Raw genomic sequence first — 16501 nt, 5'->3', positions numbered from 1 at the left:
CGCTTTACAGGTAATGGGGATCGCCTCCACCCCCACCAGTGTGCAGCCCCACCTGGATGATGCGACGGCAGCCATAGTGCGCCAGAACGCTCCCCACACACCAGCTCTCAGTGGGGAGGAGAGCAGAGCGATGAAGCCAGTTCAGAGATGGGGATTATTAGGAGGCTATGACTGGTAAGGGCCAATGAGAAGTTTGGCCAGTACGCTGGGGTTACACCCCTACTCTTTTCGAGAAACGCCCTGGGATTTTTAATGACCACAGAAAGTCAGGACCTTGATTTGACATCTCATCTGATGGATGGCAGCTTTTTTCAGTATAGTGTCCCCATCACTATACTGGGGCTTTAGGACCCACACAGACCTCAGGGTGAGCGCCCCCTGCTGGCCCCACTAACACCTCTTCCAGCAGCAGCCTTAGTTTTTCCCAGGAGTCTCCCATCCAGGTACTGACCAGGCTCACACCTGCTGAGCTTCAGTGGGCTGCCAGTTGTGAGTTGCTGGGTGACACGGCTGCTGGTTATTATTATTATTATTATTATTATTATTGAAGCTTATATATAAAAATGATTGGATTTGTTATAACCTGCGCACAATCACAAATTCCGCTAGAAATCGTAACGCCCTCCGGTCGACAGGGGTCGCTCTTGGTTACGATCCCAGGTTGCTCCTGTAACCAGCCCATCGATTCGCAGCCTGTGGGTTGGGTTAGTGCCTACGCAAATTGTAAACAGGAAATCGCCGCGGTTGTCTGCCTCTGCACTTTAACAGTACAGTATTTTCAATTATTTTAATATAGTTTTGCATTTTTGTTCCTTTTTAAAATGTGTTTTTAAACGAGTGTAAGCGCGCTTTTTTCCCCGTCGCGGTGTTTTATAGCTTGGCCGTGGTTATTTTACATCACTTTTTGTGAAATGATGAAATTTTACCCTGAAATGATGTTTCAGTTAAGATGTAATAAATGCAACCTCTTTTAAACTTAATTGCACTGGTTTATGCAGTACTATTTAATCTCTGGGAATATCAAGAGAAATTTGCTGGGGAGCGTTTTGACTCTTACTTTTATGTTGTAAAAGTCAGGAAGATGTAATAAAGAGAACTGCTTGCCTGCAAAACTGTATTTTTCAACGGCGCCTGAAATACATCCATCTGAAATAACGCAGTGTGCAGTTCTGTATTGTAGCTCCTCGTCTAGTTGCTCTTATTAAATGGACGATAGCTGTTCCGTGCATTCGCTGTCAGAAAGCCACTTATTCCTGGTTTAGGAATGGAGAATAAAGTACAGCCACTCCGCTTTACACAGTGGTGCACCGTGTTCCTGGTGTAATGTAAGATTGTGGTGGAAGCCGGCAGTGTTACATCTCTTTTCCGAGACTGGCGGCAGCTTTTCAAAATTCAACAGGTTGGGCCCGTCTCGTTATAGCAGTATCGTCTTGAAAACGAAAAGAAATGTGACCGTTTCTACGTAGATCGAGGCTGGGAGACATGCTGAAGACGGTGCTGAAAGCTAGCGCAGTGCTCGTGTATTTGACATTTACAATAACCGCGTGTAAAAGGTCTTAAATAGAGACAAAAAGATCAATGTTTACCGCTAATGCAGATGGCTAATCTAGAACGAGCAAGTCATACCGATCCGAAAAAAAGGAGAGGATGGGGCTTTGTTGAAATTTTTTTTCTTGTTTTGTTGATATCGTGTAGACGCCAGCGGACTATGGGAAAGAGCTGTAAGGTCGTGGTGTGCGGACTGGCCAGCGTCGGTAAAACCGCTGTGCTGGAACATGTGCTGTACGCCAACCATGTCGTCGGTAAGTAACCGCGACCTGGTCTGTCGGGGATTTTCACAAATTCTGTCTCGGGACCTTGAATCAAGTTTTCAAAACCCCCCAGGGAATTAACAAAGTCAGCGCAGTGGGCTTGTTCAAAATCGAGAGCTCAAACCGGAGGACACAGGTGAAAACTCCGGGGAAGAGCATTTAAAACCAAGAACAGGAGACAATTTTTACACGATGCGTTGTGAGAGTATTAAGACTCGCAGTAGTTTTGTTTAAGCTAATCCTCTGGATCCTTTCTGGAAAACGGAAGAGATCCTTGTGCCTAGTAGTAATGCAGCTAGATGAGCCAAGTGGTCTCCTATGATTAGTAAACATTTTTATATTCTTATATTCTTTATTATCAAACTTCAGGTTCACTGTAATGACTCATTCTATTGTTGCAATTCCCAAATAATTATTTTCTTGAACCTCAAAAACATATTTTCTATATATTTCTGTGCCCTGTTCAAAGAAAAGACATTTCAATGTGATTTTTGTTTTCATTTTCATTGCGATTACCTGTAACTGTAATGATCATATCATCAACTGACTGTAACCAAAATCTCACCACTGGAGTCACATAACTGGCAGAGCAATGCCAGGGGTAGCTCTTGTGACTCTTTGTGATGTCACAGAGAGATGCCTCTCCTCCCCTCCAGACCAGCCCTGCCGTCAGGCATGGTGGCTCTTGTAGAGTGGTCAGCTCGTCCGCCTTTCCTCATCCCTCCCTGTGCACAGTAGAGGAATCTTTGCAGTGAGTGGCGATACACGGAAACAGCTGTAGGTTTCAGACTGGCTGGGTGTAGCTAAAAACCATAATAATAATTGCGACGGCAATGAAAGAACCACTCTGTCTGTCCGTGCAGGCTCCGAGCCCATGGAGACTCTTGAAGATATTTACATCGGGTCCATTGAGACGGACCGCGGGGTCCGGGAGCAGGTGCGCTTCTACGACACCCGCGGGCTGAGGGAGGGCATGGAGTTTCCTCGCCACTACTACACCTTTGCCGATGGCTTTGTGCTGGTGTACAGCATCGACAGCAAGGAGTCCTTCCGACGCGTGGAGGCCCTCAAGAAGGACATTGACAGGCACAGGGACAAGAAGGAGGTATGACCCTCACCTGTCCCTTTGTATGTGATGGATGCAGTAGCTTTGCCCTTGCATAGGGAGCCAGTTGGTATGCTCATGCTTTCAGTTGTATGTCTTCAAGATAAACAGGAAAAAAAAAACCACAAAGCAGAGAACACAGCAGAAACAAAGGTTTATTTAAGGTTTTTAATAGGAAACACTTACAGGCCAAGGGTTTGAGTTTCTGGAACACAAACCTCTGCCTTGTTGGTGAAGACAGTACTCTGGCTTTCTTCAAGTCACAGCTGGATAAGATCCTTGGGTCAGTCAACGATTTAGGCCTCCTCTTAACTGAGAAATTTCTTACGTTCAGAACAGGAGTAAATGAGAAAATAAATAAATAAATAACAATAGCAGGATTATTGAATAATACATATTCTGCTTACTCTTTCTGCTTGTAAGAAGTTCTGATTGAGCCACATGAAATGAAGGGAGATGTTCGGGGCTCTGTGCGCTCTGCTGGGGTGTAGCGTCGGTCAGTGGTGTGTTGTTGAGAGGCACAGCAGTGTACAGGTTCCACTCCCACAGTCCTTATCATGGTGCTTCTCCACAGGTGACTATTGTGGTGCTGGGGAACAAGTGCGACCTGCAGGACCAGAGGAGAGTGGACAGCGAGGCCGCGCAGCAGTGGGCCAAGGCTGAGAAGGTGCGGCTCTGGGAGGTGTCGGTGGCGGACCGGCGCACCTTGATCGAGCCCTTCGTCTACCTGGCCAGCAAGATGACCCAGCCGCAGAGCAAGTCCACTTTCCCGCTGAGTCGCAACAAGAACAAGGGCAGTGGCTCCCTGGACAGCTGAGTGCATGGACCCAGCAGGACCGGACTGAGAGCTTTCGGGAGAGGCCGGGGCGAGCGGGTCAGAACTCTAGAACCACAACACAAGATAAGGAAGGTAATTTCCAGGACACAGGACATTGGAAATGCTAAACTGAGTACAAGCAATTGGCAAAACAAAACTAAATTTTGTGTTTTACCCAATTCCCTCCTGTTTATTTTCTTGGTGAATTAATCTCTTAGTTTGTGAATTGTGAATGGGGTGGTGTGCAAAAGTGTTTATCCCACTGTGGTGTCGGAACAGCAAGGGCTCCAAAGCAACACTTGACAGGATTCTGGCAAATCCTGTATTACCTGTGTTATTTAGAAATCCACACAACCATTTATTTTCTTTATCTGAAAGGAAACTAAAAAGCATTTCCCTTTGCAGATTAAGGACTGAATAATTTAAAACTGACTAGAAAGAGTGAGTTATTTGTTTCCCTTATTGCTAACAATTAAGTTGCTTGTTTTAAGCTTTCTCTAACCACTCTGCTTGTTTCCCAAAGTGCCTGATCCCTTTGTGTCCATCAGGCAACAGTAGTTTGTGGTTAGGCTTCATACGCCAGGCACCATTCCAGATTTCAAACCACTTTTTCCATAGCCATTGGCGCTTGGGGCTTTTTCAGTGTTGCTTCTTTCCTGTTCAGCTCATTGCTGTTAAGAAGCATTTTAAATTATACATTAACGGACCCAAGTGTTGTAAAATGTCCATTTATGTCAAAACAATAAATAGGAAATTGTTACACAGGTTTGTTAAGCAGATTTTGAAGTGTAGATTTATTTTTTTTTATAAGTGTGACGTGTGATTCTGCATCTCATCTTCTGTTTAATCTTCTGTTGGGGTATTTTTTATTTAAAAGCAGAGAAGGGAGTGATGGCTCAATAGCAATGTAGGAATTACATAGGAATTCCTGAAATTCTTTATCCCATTAAAAACGTTTTCCACCGTTTTCTCATTTTACATCTTTTATGTCTTTAGATAAACACTCTTTTTCTTTAATAGATTATTTAAAACCACTTTCTAATTTTGTATATTTTCTTTTTTTTGTCTAAGAAAACTGTTTCTGTCAGCTGCAACTGTTGCTCTCTCTGGACTGAATGTGCTGAACCCTCTTGTAGTGCTGGGAATATGACTTGTCCCCTGGGCTCACTTTACTAAAAAAGGCAATCAGGTATTCACCCAGCGTACTACTTTTCAAAGAGAGAGGGAGAGAGCTTGATCGATGTTTGTGTTTTTCTTTTCTGGGAAAATATACCACAGACTCACGCATTTCCATTCACAAAGATTAATCATACCACATACAACTGCAATTTAACTGCTGCATGACAGTTACAATAAATCAGTGAAATGTTATTTAGATCCCACATATGAGAAGTACAAATTAAATTATTTTTTTCCAGTGCTTTTTGTTGTATGCGCCTGTTTAAGAAGAGCCAGTTGTGGGTTTCTCGGCTCTCAGCTGCAAACTTAGCAAACGCACACAGGGAATCCTGCAGGAGGGTCCTCTGAGAGGGGGTCAAGAAAGCCGACTAATCACATTATCCCTTGGTAGAGCTTGGCTACTGACATGCACTTAGATGTGCTTGGGGAATCCTGTTCACAGTCAGTTGGTGACATGACCTGGGCTTAAATCTGAGACACCTGGATCATAGAGGTCCACCTATACTTGAGCAGTGCCCTCTACTGGTCTACTGGACAAGATTGCTCACTCACTGGAGAGTCTTGGCTTTAATACCACTATCACTTATTTTTTATGAACGGCAGTTCAGTATACATCAGTAAACTTAGAAGAGGTAGACTTGACAAACAGCCAGTTTGATATAGCCATCATAGGTGTAGCTGAAGGGATTACGACCCCATTCCTGCAGGTACTGTAGGCAGTCCTGAGAGGTCAATGAGCAGAGATCTGGAAAGCCTGCTAACTCTTACTAGTTAAACAACCGATGGGTCCAATAAAGTTATTCGGTGCCTGGCTGGTAGAGAACCAGATGACAGCACTGTCCACAAAGCCATAGCTGCTGATGCCTGCTGTAGCTTTACAAAAATAATTATCCTCATTAAATTACTGGATAACATTGTTTTAGAAGCAGGAAACTCACTTCTGCACTGGATTTGTGAGCATCTCTATTTTAGATTTTTCCAGTGCAAATCAGACAATTTACAATTTTCCAAGAGGAGAACTAAAACAGAGCTATCATCAATTCATATCAGAAACAAAGCCCTCATGTCAGATGTCCCCAAGGATACTGAGCAAGCTAGAGTGTGAATGAATTTTAGCCATTTGATGTATGCGTACACTTAAAAATAAAAATGAAAGTATTTTATTTTGGGGGGTATCTGCCCTTAAAATTAGTTAAAATCCACTCAGTCCATCCAGATCATTTGTCAGAAGTGAATTGATCCAAGGATCTCATCCTGCTGCTTTTTGAAAGAATCCAGGTTATTAGCTTGTTTCAGACTCCCACAACACTTTGTGTAAAGACGTGCCTCTTCTTCACAGATTTAAATGCACTTCCACATAGTTCCCCCTTGTGATCTCTGGTTTGTGTTTCGGTGTCGATACTGTGTTGATTTTGTTCAGCGTGTTGATGTTGTTAATAACGTATACAAAGTCAGTGGTCCACCTGTGAACCTTACCTGGCTCTTGATCTTGTGTAGTTTGTTTGTCACTAGTCTTAAATGCATGCTGTCCCATTGAGATTTGGAGTTTGTAAAAAAAAAAAAACTACTTTTTAATTTTCAGTTCTGTTTAAAAATGTTTCCGTTTCAAAGCACTCAACAATACTGTATCTTGATTATTTCATTAGCTAGGGGGCCCAGTGCCCTCATGGTTACAGTTTTTTATTTGTGTGTATTTTCTAAAACTACTGACAATTCCCATTATGTCTCAGCTGTTCTGAAACACTGTTTTTCCACAAAAAGAAATGACAAAAATGAGGTTGTACATACAGTATATATAAATAATATTCAATATAGAATGGTATTTATGTCTGTGTTATGTTTTTTTAATTATTGAGCTTATAACTACTGCTACTAGTAACTAGTTTTCTGCTTTGCACTCATAAATGTATACTTTGACCTAGAGAGTATTAAAGGGTTGAAAAAAAAATCAAATGCCTTTACTTGTCAGGACTGTGTATATTTTTCTGGACTGTATAATAAGATGGGTTGCTTCTGGCTAAGGGTCATAAGGTCATATCCTATGAAGCATTTGATCCTTTCAGGAAGCATATGTACACTTCACCACTAAAATGACAGGCAGATTTACATTAAACTTCAACAATACTTCTCCAGCATACAAGGTTTTTTAAAAAACAACAAATCAGATTAAATCATTTTGTCATCTTGCCATCAGATCAAATCTCTTTTTCTCTCTAAGCACAAAAGTGAAATTATGACAGCAGGGAATTTCTGTCTTTCACTGCAGAGAAATATAAAACATAGCATAGCATTATACATTTAATGGAATATTGTAAAACTTTTTGAAGCTTATTATAATAAAAAAATGTATAAACATTTATTTCTGACATCTTACATGCAGGATAAGGGTAGTAAATGTGCTGAATCGTCTCGTAGTGCTGGGCTCCCCTGGGCTCACTTTACTAAAAAAAACAATCAGGTATTCAGGTAGTTTTTATTTTATTCTAATTCTGGGCTCTATGATCTGAAAATCTATTTTAGCATACACCTACTGAACAAGGTACTGTGTGATAGTACTGCAGTCATGACCCCGAATGGGCTGCAGAGGGCAGTGTTGCACTGTTATTTCCTCCACTGATCCTCTGTAAAGCTCCCTTTGTACCATAAGACTATCTAATATCCGAGCCTGTCAGTAGAATAAAGCTTAAATCCACCATAACCACTAAAGCACACTAAACGTTGTTTCCTGTAATCTTAGAAAGCTCTGCATTTATTCTAAATCCCTGTGCACAGCTGTAGATTTCCCCTTCAACCATCAACTCCAATTGGCTAGACAGAAAGCCGAAGCAGAGAATACGTCTCATCAGATTTCTTGCTTTGGAACATGAGAAAATTTGACCAATTTGAAATAAAAAAAAAAAATTGACTGCTGGCAAAGAAAAAAAATAATCATTTTATACTGTAAATGAAGCGGTCATATGTGGGATGTTCTGCTTCAGCACTGATCTATTTGTTTCGTCTACACCAGTTTCCACTGCTAGTCCAACACCTACCTGGCAGCCTGTGCGAGCAGCAGAAATGGTAGCCCAGGGACAGCAAGGTGCTGCTCTTGGGTCTAAACATCTCTTTAGACACCTTCCACAGGTGTGGAGATCCATATCTGTGACCCTCAAATAGCACCTGAGCTAAACCCATCCCATTCTTCATACTTATGTATGAGCGAGCGGTGTTGCAGATAATCTGCAGCAGGAGATCAATGGGTTGTACATTTTATTTTGTGAAACCCCTGGGGTGCACACTTTCCATCTTCAAGGGCCACAGGAACCCGTGGTCCACATGAGACGCTGCTGACATCCCTAGCCTTGCTTTGTGTTTCGGAGAACAGTGCAGTGCTAAGGGGAAGAACAAGCCACTTGGAATAAAATGATGTAAGGAAGAGAGTATAGTAACTTTGAATGGGAAGGGGGAGCAAAAGTTACAAGATGGCATGGTTAAATGATCACAACATGGCTCCTGGAGTTACAAGTCACTTATAGAAAATAAACACCTAGACCTCAGAAAGGTGCATCAAGGAGAGAGAGATAATAAGAATGCATTTGCTGGGCTAAAACAGGAATATCCCATTGGATATTCCCTGCAAGAGTGATGAAAGACCTGAAAAAAAACAACTTGATGCAGTCACAAAAGATGGGACTTTTCATTGTTACTGCTTTATTTTCACATAAGGTGAGGAGAGAATGGGAAAATTTTTATAGTCTGGAGGTATTTTATTTCACCCTGGCAGTTACTGTGGTGACCTTATAATCCTCCCCACTCGCTCCCAGCAGTATATCTTTCAGCGGCTTTTCTGTGAGTCATGCGATTAAGGCTTGGAATGATTTTATAGCGTGGGGCAGATTTACTGCAGCTGCCACATGGAATATAGATAGAGGTTTTATGAACAGGTACACAGGCTCACTGCAGGCCAGAGCCGACTAAATGCTGCTCCTGTGGTTTTTGTATTTGTCTTTTAAAAAAACAACAACATACAGTCAAGGTTTCAAATGTGCAATTCCAAAGAATTAAAAAAAAAATCACAGATAGTCAAAGATACTAATAGAGTCAGCAGCTAGAATTTAAATTTAATCTCAGTCTGGTGGCTATAGAACTTCTGTTGAAGAACTTCTGTTATAGAACTTGAGTCTCTGCACACTTTCTGAGTCACTTTCAAGGCTTTGAATGGCTTGTCCCTGCACACCCTTCCATCACTGATCTGTTGACTTGTTATACCGTCCATTGGAGCAGACCAGGCTGCAGACTGTGGTGGACAGGGTTTTTTTATTGGCTACATAGTGTACCTGTACTTAGTACAGTATTAGGAAATCTGACTACTTGGGTGCATTTAAACCAAGCATCCAAGATTTGTATTGCCAAAATTAACCAAGTCAGAAATGAATTAATTTAAGAGGATTCTGATGATTGAGAAGTTTGATTTTGCATCTTGATAAACTGATTTAATCGATCGCTAGATTAAAGAACCTGCTGGATTGGGGCTCTCCAGGAGCACAGCAAGAGAGGCCTGGTACAATCCCTTTGTGTGATGCAGCTAAACTAATTTAACTGATTTAGTAAGGCTAGAAGGAAGGATGATTTTGTTCTATGCAACATTAATTATTGTAAAGGTGTAAAAAAAAAACCTCTCAATTCTTCTTAGGAGAAGGAGATCAGTATCACACAATCCTTCCAGGCCTGCTCGTGTCCCACTGTGCTCCAACACTACAGTGGTTTCTAATTAGTCAAGGGAATTATTTTCAAAGGTTATATCAATTTTTTCTTCCAAATTTAAAGAATGTGTCATCCTTGAACCTCTGGAGAGCTCCAGAATATTGCCCACATTCCCCATAATAACAACTAAGATTTTGAAATTCTTGAAGTGCTATGGGTCCCGTCCCCACTTACAAATCACATCACATACACTCCTGAGAAAATCAATAGAGATCTGAAGCACCCCTTTCGATACAGGAGGTTTAATACAGTGCCAGAGCCAGATTTCCCAAGTGTGAATGCTGGGTGTGTGGGTCTGTGCAGCAGTGCGTGAGAGAGCTTGATATCATGTACACAGAGCCAGAAGTTCAATAACGCACAGTTATGAATTTATAAACAACTGAATGCATGAAGTTCTGCCTAAAGTTATTTGCAAAATATATCAAATGTAACTTACATGAAAGTCATAAGTATATCTTGTGCATCTGTCTAATTTTTATGTTTTTATTTTGTTTTAAAATATTTTTAATTTAAAATAATGGTTTTGTTAATAGCCCTAAGGATATGCTTTAACATGTCACTTAAAGATTAAATTAAAGACGACTGCCCTGACAAGATTCTAACAAGAAAAGGTCAAATACATTTCTATCGATGTGGTTGTATAATCAAAAGCATAAAATGTAACTAAAGGTTGTATAAAGAACTAGTAAGATCTCATTTAAAATACTGTTTACAATTTTAGTCACCATGTTATAAAAAAGATACTACACTGACATGCTGAAGAAACCAGAGGACACAAGCAGAAACTATTAGGAAGCAAATTTAAATCTGCATGTAAAATTGACAGTAGGAGTCACTTTTTTACACAGAGATTTGTAGGGGTCTGTAACAAGCTGCCTGAGGTTGTTAATATTGCTTCTTTCAAGACACTAGCCCTCAAATGGTATAGATTGGCATAGCCTTTCTTATGTTTGTGTGTCAAAGCTTTTGCATTACATTAAGCAACATACAGAGATCTGATCTGGGTTTTACACACACGAGATAGTGTTTTGGGAGAGGTGAGGGGTTAGTGAGAGACAAAGGGGTTGTTGGGAATAGAACAAATGAATGAGTTACTTGAATCAAATATTGACTTAATTGGTATCACAATCCCATTCAGGTTTGTAGCCAATGGAGACCTTGAGTTCCCTACAAGGCACATAGGGCGGAGACTCTCCAGGACTGGGAGTGAGGATCACGGTCTTAAGACTTCAATCTTGTGTATACGTTCAAGCAGTCCCCCCCGAGTTTACACTCAGATGAGCATTTTGTCCTTTGTTGTGTAGAAGAAAAGTCTGATTACATGAAGACAATACTAACCTGAGGGACAGCTGTAAGGGACAGCTTCATTTGTCCAGCGTCTCCTACCTGTAAGAACACAGAAGTGTGTGCAATAATCTAACTTTGAATCGAACTCCATCCCATCTGCTCCCAGGAACATGGCTCCTGATCACTCATTAACCCCTCCCCCCAACGGAGCAATGCATTCTACTTACCATGATAGAGCATGGCTTTCACACTGCACTGGCATTCTGTGACATCTCTTTACCCCCGTCCGCGTGCCAGTGTGATCTTATCGCTGTGCATCTGTCAAAACAACCTGAATGGTTATACCAGCTCTGCTCCAGGAACCATTTCTCTCTTAGGAGGCACACGGAGAAAATCCCATCAATTTATCAGGAAGCAGCTTGTCTGTGGTCATGGGTCGTGTCGACTCAGAATGTCTCCTATAAACACAGGGCGCAATGCATCACGCCAATCCAGCACAGGGTGCTCAGACACAGGGATAATGTGTAGGAAAGGTGGAAGGACATACAACATACAACCATACAAATTACACACAGAACTCTCTATAAATCACGTCAAGACAGGGCAGGATGATTCAGCATTAGCACTGATTCTGGAGGAGGATTACAGTGCCGAACGAACCAACAACCCACTGGATCCTCTCTTGCTGTTACAAGAGCATAAGAAAGGAGTGATCATTCAGCAGAGGTACAAGGTGAGACCCAGAAGATATACTTGATTGGAAGAGCTGACAAAAAAATAAATCTTCTTTCCAAAACCTTAAGCACATTTGAACACTTCAAACGTGTAAATTTCAAACAACATTCCAATTCCTGTTCCAGACAATAACAGCTTCCAAAGGTTTGCATGAAGCTCCATGATGATAACATAGAGGGAGTAAATCCTTTAGTTTTCCATCTGAACTCCAGCAGATTATGCCTTGAGTGTATAGAAAACTTCACCCCATAGTCACATGTTTTTCAATGAAAATGTAAGTAAAAAAGGCAGGAAGTCTGTACCGAGACTGGAATGAGCAAAGCCCATCATCATTGAAAATGTCTGCTAGAACGCTAATCCCTTTATTTCTCCAGAACGGAGAAGAGAAAGAGGAATTGCTTGTAAAGAGTCTGTCCACTTATCCGTTGTCTACCCTCTTTACCCAGTTGAGGGTTGTGGGGGAGCCGGAGCCTCTCTTGGCAAGCAACAGGAATGAGGCGGGATAGGGACAGGGCAGGACACAAGTCCATGGCAGGGCACACTCAGACAAGCACCAGAAGCCAATTACCCTACCAGTATGTCTCTGGACTGCGGGAGGAAACCAGAGCACCTGGAGGGAGCCCATGTGAACCTGGGGAGAACATGCAAACTCCACACAGACATCACCAGAGGAATTGAACCCAGGCCCAAATGCTGCTGCGAGGCCTTAATGCTGGCCACTGTGCCGCCCATAAGGAGTTTATGATTATGGAAAATATGAGAATGGGAATAGCACCTCTTCTGTGATTTCATGAATCTCTAGTAAATGCCAGTTGTAATTAAGTAGGTAATTACAGGACCAAAATGTACTCTGCCGGGTCTAGGGGGAACACTCATATAAATTAAATCTTGATGCCTGTATGGAGAGACCAGACCTTCATCAAGCGGACAAAATTCAGCAGTGAAACGAAAACAAAACAGTAATTGCAAAATAAAGGAGAAGGAATAAAATGTAGGTTTAGGTAGAGCCGGCTACCACAGATCTTTTCAACTCTAAACTCATACTGGAAGTGTTTCTGGTGTGAGCAATAGTAGTTATTCATTATATTATAATGAACACAGGAGCATGGATCCTCTCGAGCAGAAACCAGAAAGGGCCACAATTAATATCACGTATATATTAATTCATGCATATGGAATACATACATGATACATGTGCACACTATATGCTAAGCATCTGATTGGGAGCCCCTGATGTCTCAAGCTTCCAAATCAACTTGAATTCATCTAATTAGCATCTCAGTTCGGACACATTATGAAATGAAATCAAGTTCCGTTGCCTTTGATTGAAGAGGTGCACTCAAATTCAAGTGCTTCTGAGGCCTGGAGAGCTAAAAAAAAAATTCAGTTTTGATATCGGCCAAGTCAATCGTCATTTGAGGTTTGACAGACAGCAAGCAGGGGGTGAGTAGGCTGGCGCTGGTTTGAAGACACTTGAATGATGCAGTGTGAAGAGAGTGAGGACTAAGGCACGTGGCATAAGGGAAAGGCAATACACAGCACCAGGGCATTTGTCCCCAGCTTAGCCTAGCAGAAGACGAGCACTGCCCAAAACCTTTCACTGCTCATTCCCACTGCAGGCTGCTTGAAAACCTAAGGCAACTGTGTAAAGTTGGTGTCCAGCGGCATTGGGGGTGGCCATCACAGTCATTCATGTGTCCTACCCATACCTCCCATGGCCCCAGAGCATGCTGGGAGTGACATGTCAGCAGCTATGGAGTATGACAAGATGACAAGGAGATGCTACGTGTCATTATGTTCCCACTTCCAGTAAAGCAAAACGTGACACAAATAAAGTGGAAGCTCTAATCGATTTATTTTGACCTCCACCCCCACCCCCACCCCTGTCTCTTTCACTCTCCTCTGTACAACACAATAAAAGCAATGAGCAATCTCTTTAGCAAAATATTTTCCTCTCTTTCGACCTAACAGTTATTATAGTACATCAGAAAAAAATGATATTATAATAAATTGTACAGTGAACATTACAGAGGTTATACAATAAAATACTGGCCAAGTCCCTAAAGTCTTTATTTTTTCATTAATAATTTCATTTTTGTTTGGATCAAACACAACTTTCACGTACTGTAACTTCAAATATTTATATACAACCAGACACACAAACAATGATCTATGAACTATGACCTTTAGTCAGGGTGATACTCACAGTGATCAGTACCAGAGGAGGCAGCTGTGAAATGCCAGGGCACATTTGTTTGGTATTTTTTATTGAAAAGGAAAAGATCGGAAAAGGAGAACAGCAAGGTATATTTGAGTGGCACTGGAGGCCTGCTGACATTTCTGTGCTCTGTGTCCAGCACGTTTTCACTCAAGTTCAGACTTGCAGTTTATTAGAGCGATATCCTCTTTTGATCAAAACTGAAGACAACGGCAGTTTTTCTTAAAAAAACAAACATATCCATTTTGAAATAATATACTGGCTGCAGTCTGGCCACCTTCTGAAATGGTATTTTTGTTATTTTGTGCTTTTGTCAAGAATTCCATTTGCAGAGAGTGTAGTTACATTGTTCAGTCACGTGGTGGCACTATGTGCTGGGGGGGGTTACATTTTGTATAAAGCAGAAGAAAATCTGATATATTGCAGATACCTTTTCCAGCTCTCCCCCTTTAACCACCCACCCAGCAAACTGGTTTCAGCAGTGACAGGGACCTGCTCCACTTTCCCACTCTTTCAGCTGAAGGAGAATTTCCAAAGCGGTGATTCTTTGTTCCTCTACAGCAGGACATATGACTGTTTCCAGCGCTTAAAAACCAGAAAAACCCATAGAAGTCCTTGCACGAGTCAAGACAATGTACACATGACACACATACAGTATGAACTGTATAGCTAGAATTTAAAGAGCAGGTGTTACCAGTCTTAGGAGACCTGCTGATAAAGTAAATGTTTTATTGCCAGGACTGACTCATTATCAGCTTTTTATTTGGCACTAGGTAAGGAAACACTGGTCTTCCAGTTTTAATTAAAAAAGACTGCCTGTTTTTGTGCTTGAGGCGACCAGCTTGGGGAAAGGTGAGCTCTCAGTCCAGTCACAATACTTCCATGCCACATCTTTAAATGTAAAAAAAAAAGAACAAAAAAATTAAAAGTGTTTGAAAACGTACATTTTTTGTATTTGCCTTTACATATTAGGTAGGCACTGAAGCAAAAGCCTAGTAATTCTCTTAAGTTCCAGTACTTCTGTTGTAGTAAAATTAAAAAAAACTAACACAAATTGCACATTTTATTCTATTAAGTAATGAAAAATTGATATGCACTACATGCCCCAACTATCGCCACATTATATCTTAAATTAATTAATTCACCAGGATGTCACCTATCCCAGATCAATGAACACAGAAGAGGCTTCACATACAAATGGGGATTTATAAGCAATACCTGTGTCAACCGATTAGAAAACGTTTTTGAGATAAAGAGCACCAGTAGTCTGGATGCCTGCAAGTGTAAAACTCATCCAGTTCTACCTTTGAGAACTGTTCCAAGGTTGAAACCTCGGTTGAAAGATTCTGCAGCAGCTGTGAAGTACAGGCGTGCTGTTCTGTACCGAGAGGGGAGTGTGCCAACTGCTCTTGAGAGCTGTGGGAAGACTTGCATCTAACTATTCCTCTTTCCCTGCGAATGCATCGGCGAGGAAGATGCAGCACTTAAACAAAATCAATATGTCAGAAGAAAATACAACCAAGGAGAAAACTTGTATGAGCATCTCCTACTGTATTCATTTGTCCGATTTCGGTCACAGTCCATCACACCGACTTCAGAGGCACAAAAGACTATCAGGGTTTAGAAGTAGCGCATTTCAGTTTTTTGTGAAACAAGTAAGAGATTGTAATAGCATATAGCTCATGTTCATTGCTGATTCTGAATCATTAAGAAGTACTCATTAGTATAGCCTACACTAGTTACATACAATACAAAGTATCTAATCTCCAAGAGCACTGTGCTCACATACATCAGCCGCTGGTGTGAGGGAAGATTTGCCAGGAAGCTGCCAGCAGGAACACGGCCAGCTGTCACCCTGTGAGAAGAGGGGAGGCTGGTTCACCACTCTTTACACGATGGGGTTGTTATCACTAGAATCCATTCTGGGGCGAGAACTCAGGTGAGTGGGTTTTGTGCTTTAATCTGGAATCGGGTTGCTGGGGTGCCTCCAAGTCAGGTCTGCCCAATGACCGCTGTGTCTCAGCCTGCGGGCTCTAAACCCTCGTACGGGGGCCGACAATGGAAAAAAAAACCCACCCAGAACTTCAAAAAAATCATAACCAGCTCTTTTTTTTCTAAGCTAAATTTCATTTTTTTTTTTACAATACAAAGATGACGACAACCACAGCAATCCCATCCTGCCCCACCTTTAAAATACACGAACAAAATGCACAGACACTGAAACACACTATGAAGGCTTCCCAGATTTCTGAAAGCCTTGGACTGATCGGACCTTGTGCCGCTAAGCTGCTCCACGCCCAGCTGAAAAGGAACAAGAGGGCTGGAGAGCACTGTGCTGTCCACACGTGCGCGATTTAAAGTTGACTCTCACCGCGATAAGGAGACTTGCAACAAAAAGACCAAATGGAGAGAAAAGGCATTTCTCTGCAAGGAAAATCCAGATGCAACCCAGGTTTTTTTCCATCCTGTCGTGCTCTGCCATTTCCTTCCCAATTCCCGTCCCAACATTATTACTCAAATCCCTTTGTTATTGCTAAAAAAGAAAGGGTTTTTTTTCCCCAAGGCTTCCTCTAGACAGACAGACGTATCTACTTAACATTTTCTAA

General features: G+C 41.7%; 1 protein-coding gene across 3 annotated transcripts; it reads left to right on the top strand.

The window, feature by feature from the left end:
- Nucleotides 1-664: 664 nt before the first annotated feature.
- On the top strand, nt 665-4957 carry nkiras2 (NFKB inhibitor interacting Ras-like 2). 3 transcript variants are annotated; one of them, XM_006638214.3, is made up of 4 exons: nt 665-767; nt 1696-1802; nt 2675-2916; nt 3491-4957. In XM_006638214.3, the coding sequence occupies exons 2-4, from the start codon at nt 1709-1711 to the stop codon at nt 3731-3733; spliced, it is 579 nt and encodes a 192-aa protein (XP_006638277.1). In that variant the 5' UTR covers nt 665-767; nt 1696-1708; the 3' UTR covers nt 3734-4957. The 3 variants fall into 3 exon arrangements, with proteins under 3 accessions (XP_006638277.1, XP_015217732.1, XP_015217733.1); XM_015362246.2 differs by lacking the exons at nt 665-767; nt 1696-1802 and adding an exon at nt 2463-2588; XM_015362247.2 differs by lacking the exons at nt 665-767; nt 1696-1802 and adding an exon at nt 2469-2562.
- The last annotated feature ends 11544 nt before the right edge of the window (nt 4958-16501 follow it).

Source organism: Lepisosteus oculatus, chromosome 28 (genome assembly GCF_040954835.1).
Source record: "Lepisosteus oculatus isolate fLepOcu1 chromosome 28, fLepOcu1.hap2, whole genome shotgun sequence".
Taxonomy (NCBI): Eukaryota; Metazoa; Chordata; class Actinopteri; order Semionotiformes; family Lepisosteidae; genus Lepisosteus; species Lepisosteus oculatus.
Note: the sequence above shows the minus strand (reverse complement) of the source record. Positions and strands in the feature narration are given on the sequence as shown.

What these genes read in the sequence shown, in the direction of transcription:
- nkiras2 (XM_006638214.3), top strand. Translation starts at nt 1,709, where the DNA reads ATGGGAAAGAGCTGTAAGGTCGTGGTGTGCGGACTGGCCAGCGTCGGT. An exon ending in GTACGCCAACCATGTCGTCG is followed by an intron (nt 1,803 to 2,674) that starts GTAAGTAACCGC and finishes CTGTCCGTGCAG; the next exon opens with GCTCCGAGCCCATGGAGACT. An exon ending in GGCACAGGGACAAGAAGGAG is followed by an intron (nt 2,917 to 3,490) that starts GTATGACCCTCA and finishes GCTTCTCCACAG; the next exon opens with GTGACTATTGTGGTGCTGGG.